The sequence below is a fragment of the Hibiscus syriacus genome, unplaced genomic scaffold, assembly GCF_006381635.1.
Source record: "Hibiscus syriacus cultivar Baekdansim isolate YM2019G1 unplaced genomic scaffold, ASM638163v2 tig00110705_pilon, whole genome shotgun sequence".
Taxonomy (NCBI): domain Eukaryota; kingdom Viridiplantae; phylum Streptophyta; class Magnoliopsida; order Malvales; family Malvaceae; genus Hibiscus; species Hibiscus syriacus.
In genome coordinates, this window is record NW_024062831.1 from 767,451 (window position 1) to 776,706 (window position 9,256).

Below are 9,256 nucleotides of genomic sequence, written 5' to 3' on the forward strand. Positions count from 1 at the left end.
TTAAGAAAAGGTGTTATCGAAAATGTTATTATTTTTTTAACATTTCTGGTAAAAAATTACTGAAAGCATTATTATTTCTACCGAAAATATTTTTAGGTGTTTTATCGGGTTTGTTAACATATATGATAAAACGCTACCTAAAACATTATTTTTTTTCTACCGAAAATGTTAATATTAGGCATTTTACTGGAAATGTTAAAAAACATTAATGTTTTAGATAAAAAATAATAATGTTTTACGTAATTTTTTTACTAGAAATGTTAAAAAATTAATAAAATTTTCGATAACGTATTTCCTTAACCATATATTAAAGTTACCATACGGTAGCACTTCCCCTTAACCGCCGTACCATTATTAGGTTTACACACACTTGTTAAAAAACGGTGACTAAAATCGGTTATATCAAAAATATAAAAATCATCCGTATAATTTACCTTTTATTTTCGGTTCGTTTTATATTGATGTAGTCGTTATAAAAACAGTAAAATATTAATTTAATTCTCAAATTTTAGATAAATATAAACATGATCTTAAATTTTATATTTATCTAAAATTTACATGAAATATGTTTTTTACCCATAAATTTTATACAAAATATTAATTTAATCCCTAAATTTAATCAATTTATATTGTTGACCGTCAATCATCATAGTTGCTGGTCATCATTGAGCCATCACCAATTGTCGTCGTCGATGACTATTAGATCTTAAATTTTTTTGATTCACTCTCTTTAACCTCCCGAATGCAAATCTAATATTCTTTTCACTAAAAATATCAAGGGTAAATTATACGGATTGTCTCTTACATTTTCTGCCTGTTTGATTTTGGTCCCATTTTAGAAAAAAATATGATTTCAGTCTCTTACGTTATCGATCAATTTGATTTTTAATCCATAGATCATTTACACCCGTTAACCCATCTATCTATAACAAGTAGGGATGACGAAACATCAACCATCCTTCAAAAAATCATTCATTTTCTGTAAATGGAGGGTTATCATTGATAACGTGCACGTACCTACAAATATAGCTGTTCAAACCCGAGATCTCTAGAGAGATCAACACACCACTACCAAATATCAAATCAAAAACCATTTGTAAACTGTAAAGTACATCATGCTACGTTAGTGAGATAGATATTTTCAGCAATGCCAGAGTAAAAAACCAAAGGTGAACAAGGTAAATTTCGACCCTCTCATTCTATTGTCATCCCTAAACGAATGTAAAATGTAGCACACGATTCAACTAAATACGGAAATAACAGCCAAAGTAAGTTGCCAGATTTTACTTATTACCAAAATAACTGCGGTCCACCAACATACAAGGGTTTTTTCGCAAAGAAGCAAAGAAAACAATGCTTTCACCCATCATGGTGATCCGATCAACTCAAATGTGAGATCGTTCCAGTGCATAGAACAGTCCATTGGCCCTGGACTAGGTGGAGCAGAGTTGAGTTTTGTCGACATTTTATGCTTCGGCGGAGACCAATCTTCGATCAGCAGATCAGTCATCTCTTTAGCCTCGAAGTTCCTCAAAGGACTCATGGGCTGTAACAGAATTAATAAATCAGTATTCATTAAGACAGTCTGAATGCCAAGGCTAGTCGATGCCAAAACCGACCATTTCGTTATACATATAAACAAACAACTAACTGGGTGGAAACAAATGAAATGAAAACCAACCATTTCATTTGGCATATGAGTTCCCTTTGCAGATGCAGGCGGTTTGGAGAAATCTAAACAACATTCATGAAAATGTAAGTCTTCATCCAGAAACTAAATCATAATAGACATCTGAAAATGTAGCAAATATATGTACCTTCTAATCCAAGTATCTGCAAGAACTCGTTATTGCTTATAGTTTTTTTCTGAGCGTTGACACATCCATCATGATTGTGTAGAAATCCTTCCTTCGCAATGTCTTCGGGTTCAATTGGATTCTCTGCCAAAATGGTAAACTTCGAGGTTTGACTCTTCTTTGATGTCTCCTTCAAGTTTGGCTTACCCGAGTTTGAAATGTCACAGAGAGCCTTCCGGCCACCAACTTGAGGTTTCTCTAAGGCTTTGTCGACACTCTTCTTCTTGCTTGAATCGTGTGTGAGTTTTGAGACGGTGGTCTCTTTCTCAGTGAAAGAAAGGATTTTAGAGTTCTCCTTGTTCAATGTCATCCAGTTCACTGAGTTTTGTAGATCACTAAGTGGTTTCCTTCCACCGATACCACCTTTCCTCGGTGCAGTAGCCATATTTTCCTTGCTTGTAACAGAAGCTCCTGGAGATTGCACTTTCAGTTATCAAATTCAACCTAAAAACAAAATCTAAAAACGGAACAGAAAGTTTTGGGAATTGTACCATTGTAGTGAACATTTATATTCTGATCTCGAATCAAACCAACAGTACGCAATGCCATCCAAGCAAATTACGGACAGAAACAAATCCTCTTATTATACCTGTGAGATGTGCAGTGCTCCAAAAGGGGAACAAAAATCAAGGTCTGAGAATGTAAGAGGTGTGAAACTCGAGCAACATCCAGATCATAAAAAGGATATTAAAAAAACGGTGTGAAGAGACAAAGGAGAAAATCAAATGTGTAATGCAAGAGGAAAACACCATATCCTGCAACATAATCTACTAGTAAGAACTCATTATTTGGACCCCGGGACTCACCCGAGCCCTAGTAGCATAAATGTTGACTAAAATAGTGTAAAGAGTACAGCACAAAGCGTATCATACAGCTAAACAAACTAAAGAAAAAAACCACAACCAGATAAAAATCATCAGAAAAGAGTGGTGATTATTCCAAATTAACACGAAAATGTAACCAGAATCTCAATTTATCAGTTCATAAAGAAAAATGTAGCAAACATGAAGAACCCAAAATTTAATTTCGTGGAGAGTCCCAAAGGAAAAATAATTCAAACAAGTTCAAATTAATTTTAGTAATTTCATTTTCTGTTTGAACTTCTTTCACTTTGGGAAATTATACAAACCCTAGATCATAAAATCCCCCCAAAAAAACAAAGAACCCAGAAAGGGGAAGAAAAGAAATCTTGGCCATAGAAAACTTATAGGTCAATCTTGAATTTTCCTTGATCATTTACCAGAATTCCTCAACAACCAAACAGACCTTTTCGAAATTAAGATTTTCCATTTAAATGTATTTCACCCGCTAAATTTCAATAAACAAATTACTCTCATCTCTTTCTACCATTAAAATCATACAAGATATTTCTCTTCGTTTTAAAAAAAATTATAACTTCATCAAGAAATTAAACAAACACTGAAAGAAGAAACTGTAAAAGGGGTTTAAGAAACAAAACTAACTCACAATAGGTTTTTGACGAATCAATCTGAGAATTTGCTTTCTGTAGATTCTGGACTTTGATTTGATCTCTCAAGTACTACTCAATCTGAGATTTTTATTGATTTCGATTTGAAGTAATTGGTGTTTTGAAAATTAACGGATAGGGGGATTTAAGTAGGACTGTTCAAAAATACCAGATCAGATGATTCGGCCCGTTAATTTGTTGATATGGCCTAAAATTATCAGGTATTTACAGTAAAAATACCTAAATCTTCGGGTCAGGTAACCGACCTTTTACTTTTGACTGGTTTTTGGATTGGGTTCAGGTTATAAAATAACACTTAACTGGATACCTGCAAGCCGGTATCCGATTTTTTAAATATTTTTTTACTTTTAATTTTTTTATTAGATTTTTATTCTTAATTCTCAAACTGTTTGATCCTAACATTCTAAATTCTTATTTTCTTAAATTGTTTCACAATAATATTTTAAATTATTAATTTCTTATATTGTTTCACGTTAACGATTTAAATTGTTTCTCAAATTATTTTTTATTTTAAATTTAAGTGTATTTATTTAATTGTATTTCTAATAAGTTTTATCTTTGAATATGTTAACGATTTAAATTATTTCTCTAATTATTTTTTTATTTTAAATTTAAGTGTATTTATTTAATTGTATTTCTAATAAGTTTAATCTTTGAATATATACTTTAAAATTTAAAATCTAATTAGCGAATTATGTATTATAGATCTTTAAATTTTAAAATATTTTATGTGTTTTAAAAAATAATTTAATTAAAAAATATAAATTGAATACTCATTACATGAAAAAGTGGGTATTTAGATTTTACAGATACCTAATTTAAGAGTACCCGAATTTAATGAATAGAGACATAAGCCGACATTTTGATATTCGGATATCCTGAATACCTGATATTACCCAAAAATACATATACACAGTTTTGAACCCTCCTAGTTTTGTAACACCCCAACCCGTATACGACTCGGATACGAGTCCGAGATGTCACATTGACTTTTTAAAACAATATTTTTACAAAGTAACAAAACATTTGAACTTATATTAAGAAAATACCATAAAATACTATTAAATTATACTTCATTATAAAAATTTAAGGCAAAAATGTATTTATGAACAGTACTATACGCATGGACAGTACTGTGAACAGTACCATGCACAGTGAAAAATTTTGAATATAAATTGTGTATCGATGCACTGCTACAGTGCATCGATGCACTGCTACAATAACTTTCGTAAAACGTACATAAAACTCGTAAAAATTTAACCGTTCATTACTATACATTTACCATTTACATTTATACGTTTAAAACATTACAAAAGTTGATCAGAGCATACATACTAAACGACTCTATTTACATGCCAACACATATATCACATAAACATACATATTGTTTAAGGTTCTTCTGATATGATCTTTGAGCAGAGATATGTTGTTACTTTAAACTTAGCTTTGATCCTCCTGCTTCTCAGTACCTACGTGTAAATCACTTACACGCTAAGTCATAGACTTAGTGAGACATAAACATAATAATGATGCATTTCTCATAAATATAAACATACAATCTATGAATTCCAATATATCACCTAGGATTCAGTATACATAATAACATATAATAATGCAAACACTTTTAACACCTCTTTATCATATAAGTATATATTGAACATTTTTATACATACCATGGAACAAATATATCATTTCACAACAGAGAACACATAGTATCATATCAATTGATTTATTTACTCTCTTTAAATACCATGTATTAGCCCATGTATACTTTTGAGAACTTAAGGTATGTGAGTACATTGAGGTTGTGCACAATTATGCTGTCACCACAGCTCGTATAAATGTCCCGAAGGACCAGTCCATAGATTCCGAAGATCCTAGGTAAACAGTCCATATGTCCCGAATAACATAGGTAAACAGTCCATATGTCCCGAATAACATAGGTAACCCTCAACCCTTGGCATGCCAACTATACCCCTAGCTCTCATATCACATAACATGAGTATTATCATTTATAACAATTCACATATTAACATCACTTATTCATATCATTTCTCTTATAAACACATATCTCTTCTTTCTTGTCACGTATCACATGTACGTATAATCATTGATCTTATAATCACATATTTCTTTTCTTCTGTCACATACCATATGTATGTGTAAACATTTATTTCATATCATATAACATGTATCACATGAGCATATAATCACATAGCATATAAACTTATATATGTATTCATGTACATACTTATATATATTTCGTGTATCAATGCCAGATAACTTATGTCATATTTTCCTTTATTCATGAAATTCAGTATCACATATTACATATACTCATTTCCATTTACTTATGTATTCATACACACATAAGCATCATGTAAATCAAAATTCAAATAACATTTAAGGAGTCGCTTCTTACCATAGTAACTCCGTCACTGGCTCTTCGCAAGCCAATGTTTATTCAATAATATAAGTACAAATTAAATTGCACTCACCTTAGCTTTACTTCCTTTGAATAAATCCTAATCCTTCGATTGTTCCGGAATTCGTTTAGGCTATGTATCTACATAAATATAATTTTCAAGATGATTATCAGAAGCCTAAACCTTATAACTTGGTATTAATAACTTAGACAAATTTAATAAACCATACTTCAGCTTTTCCTTTAGGAGTGTACCGATGCACTATGGGTGCATCGGTACCCAAAATAACTTTGAAATTTCCAAGCATCGATGCACCCCTTAATGCATCGATACACCTTCAAAATTGTCTTAGTGCATCGGTACCCATTCATAGTGTATCGGTGCACCTGTCCAAAATAGACTATTTTCACCTGAATTTCATCAATACTTCACCCAAATTTTCATGTATACAACCCTTATTATGCTAATAAACTCATCTATAACAACTTTAACTAATTTTTATCATTCCAACACTTATTTCTAACACTTATAATTTATTATTCTCATAGATGACAAGTCAAAATCAACCTCCAAATTCATTTAAACACACTTATTCAAAATTTCACTTTGAAACCCATTTTCTTTAATCTTTCATAACTATTTTATCTTTTGATTTTAAGATAACTTAAGCTTTCCTTAAGCTTAGTTATCATCTACTGATCAAAACCCAAACTTTAAATCAACAAATAATCAACTAAATAGAAAACTCACCTTTGCTTTGAGTGTTTCACGTTGGAGAAGAAGAAGAAGAATGAAGAATGAATAAAGAAGAGTGAAGAGATTTCTAGAGAAATCTCTCAACCTTATCCCCATATATATCATTATCTTATTCATTTCTAAGTCAAATGATCATTTTACCCTTTAATTCCTTTAATAATGACTAGCAACTTTTAGGATTTATTTCCAAATAAATCATTGAACTATTGAACTATTCTACTTTAATCACCATATTCTGAAGCTAATTTTACAATTTAGTCACTAACCTGTAGTTTGGGATGTTACAAGTTTCAAGAGGGCTTAATACCAAAATAAGTGCTCAAACTGTTGAAAACATTTTGATATTTCGATATAACAAATTAAGTTAAATGAATTTTAAGATTTTCCAAAAAGATTTTCTAAGTATATTCGATATAATTATTCGAATATCAAAATATTACTCTAAATCTTTCAAATGTCATTTTTTCCTTACTCAAGTGTAAAATTAAGTTTTAATCTTAAAATAATTTCAAAACGATTTTACAAAATATTTCGAACCATCTCAAAGCCAAAAATTTCAGATTGCTCAGAGGGAACCGATTCCCCCTGAATGGTTTTGCTCCGAGAATTCCAGTATGCTTGTAGGGAACCGATTCCCCCCCCAGGGGGTACCGATTCCCCCCTGTTTAACGGTCTAAATATTTGAATTTTACACTTAGGGAATCGATTCCCCTTAAGGGGTACCGATTCCCCCCACGCTCCAAACTGTTTTATTAATTGATTTCACATTAAAACGGATATATTATCTTCATTAATGATCCCCAACGTTCAGAAGTGATTCAAGGTGTATTTAAGCAAGCTTAGAAGCCATTGATCAATAACAAGAAACATCAAGCAACTAGAATCAAGAGAGAATCAAAGAGAAAGCATCAAACCTCAAGTTTGAGCATTTCAAGCCTATTTTTCATTCAATATTCATTTTGCTTTGAAGAACACTTATTGTGCTCAATTGTATTCATTCTTGAGTGTTCTTTTCTTTGTTCTAGAATTGTGCAAAGAATCTACCTTGTGAGGATTTCCTTGTAAGTTTGCAAATTTGTATTGTTCTCTTTGGGAGAGAGTGTTCTCAAGAATTTGGGGTATAATTCTTGAGGGTTTGTAAGGTTACTCTTTGTCCTCAAAAGAAAGAAAAATTAGTGAATTTGTGGAACCACTCTAAATCTTTGTGCAATTTCTTTCAATTTTCTGCAAAAGCTTCCACCAAAATTTTTATTGCCAATTCACCCCCTATTGGCCGATTCCGTCAATCGATTAACTCAATAATTGGCATCAGAGCCTAACTCATTTGAAGGTTTAATCGCCTCTTGAGTCGATTCGGGAAGAGTTATATCGATAATCAAAGTCATCAATGACCTCTACTTCAAACTTCGACTCCGGTCTTGATTCGTTGCCCATCAACAAGCCTCCTTTCTTCAATGGGGCTAATTATGCCTATTGGAAAAATAGGATGATGTACTTCATTCAAGCAAGTGACATGGGAGCATGGAATGTCGTAGAAGAATGATACTTCAAGCCTCTGACTCATCCAAGATTATGGAGTGAATGAGAGACAAAAATGTTCCATCTCAACTCCAAAGCCATCCATATCATATTTTGTGCTCTTGAACCAGATGAATACGGAAGAGTTTCATCTTTTACAACCGCCAAAGAAATATGAGACAAACTTCAAGTCACTCATGAAGGTACCGATGAGGTAAAGAAATCTAAAATTAGTATTCTAACGCATAGCTATGAAAATTTCATGATGAAACCAAATGAAGATATCAAAGCTATGACGGATAGATTCTCAACGATTGTCAATGGTCTTAAATCATATGGAAAGATCATTTCAAATGAAAAGCTTGTGAGGAAGTTAGTCTACTCCCTCCCAAAATCATGGCAATCAAAGAAGACGGAAATCATCGAGTCTAATGATCTAACATCCTTAACTCTTGAAGAGCTAATGGGTTCACTCCTCACTCATGAAATGATACTTGAAGATGAGGTGGACCTTGATAAGATTGAAGAGACACCAAATGAGAAGAATAAAAACATTGGAGTTGCTCTCAAATCTACAAAAAATGAGAGTGATTCGAATGAAGATGACGATGACGAGGAAATGGCATTGTTTGCCAAACGGTTCAAAAAAATTATGAGACCTTACCGAGGAAGAAAATTCAAACGAAATGAAGGCCTAAAAAATGAACCAAAAGAGAAGGACCCGATCATTTGCTATGAATACAAAAAGCCGGGGCATGTCAAATATGATTGCCCACAACTGAAGAGAAATAGTCAATCAAAGAATAAGCACAAGGCTCATGTGGCTACATGGAGCGATGAAGAAGGTTCCGATGAAGAGGAACAAGAAGTAGCAAACTTGTTCTTGTTGGCATTCGGGGAAGATTCTAAGGTAACCTCTAACTCATCTGATTTTGATGATTTATCCTATGACGAGTTATTAGAGGAATATAATAGGTTGGCTACTGATTATGAGAAATTGTTTTTAAAATATAAAAATGATGTTTCAAAATTGAAAAATGAAAATAAACTCATATCCAAAACAACAACGATCTTGAAAGTAAAATCAAAGATTTGCAAATCAAACAATAAGAGTTTGAAAAGAAAATTTTGGATTTGCAAAATTTACTTTCAAAGGTCAATGATGATCATCAAAAGAAAATTGATGATCTTAAAACTTCTTTTGATAAAGT

At 32.0% G+C, this 9,256-nt stretch overlaps 1 protein-coding gene across 6 annotated transcripts; it reads right to left on the minus strand.

Annotated features, from left to right (window-relative positions):
- Window positions 1–1,179: 1,179 nt before the first annotated feature.
- LOC120138787 (protein PATRONUS 2) lies at window positions 1,180–3,445 on the minus strand. Of its 6 annotated transcripts, none has more exons than XM_039154195.1 (5): window positions 3,324–3,445; window positions 2,348–2,445; window positions 1,818–2,267; window positions 1,682–1,734; window positions 1,180–1,546 (listed from the first exon to the last, which is right to left on the minus strand). In XM_039154195.1, exons 2-5 carry the CDS (start codon window positions 2,403–2,405, stop codon window positions 1,367–1,369), a joined length of 741 nt encoding a protein of 246 aa, XP_039010126.1. In that variant the 5' UTR covers window positions 2,406–2,445; window positions 3,324–3,445; the 3' UTR covers window positions 1,180–1,366. The 6 variants fall into 6 exon arrangements, with proteins under 6 accessions (XP_039010126.1, XP_039010124.1, XP_039010125.1 ...); XM_039154193.1 differs by having other exon boundaries at window positions 2,348–2,462; XM_039154194.1 differs by having other exon boundaries at window positions 2,348–2,489.
- Window positions 3,446–9,256: the final 5,811 nt, after the last annotated feature.

Bases quoted from the DNA above. Each gene is read 5' to 3' on its own strand.
- LOC120138787 (XM_039154195.1), bottom strand. From the start codon at position 2,405: ATGGCATTGCGTACTGTTGGTTTGATTCGAGATCAGAATATAAATGTT. The intron at 1,735-1,817 runs GTACATATATTT...AATGTTGTTTAG, and splicing joins GCAGATACTTGGATTAGAAG to ATTTCTCCAAACCGCCTGCA. The intron at 1,547-1,681 runs GTTGGTTTTCAT...ATTCTGTTACAG, and splicing joins CTCATATGCCAAATGAAATG to CCCATGAGTCCTTTGAGGAA.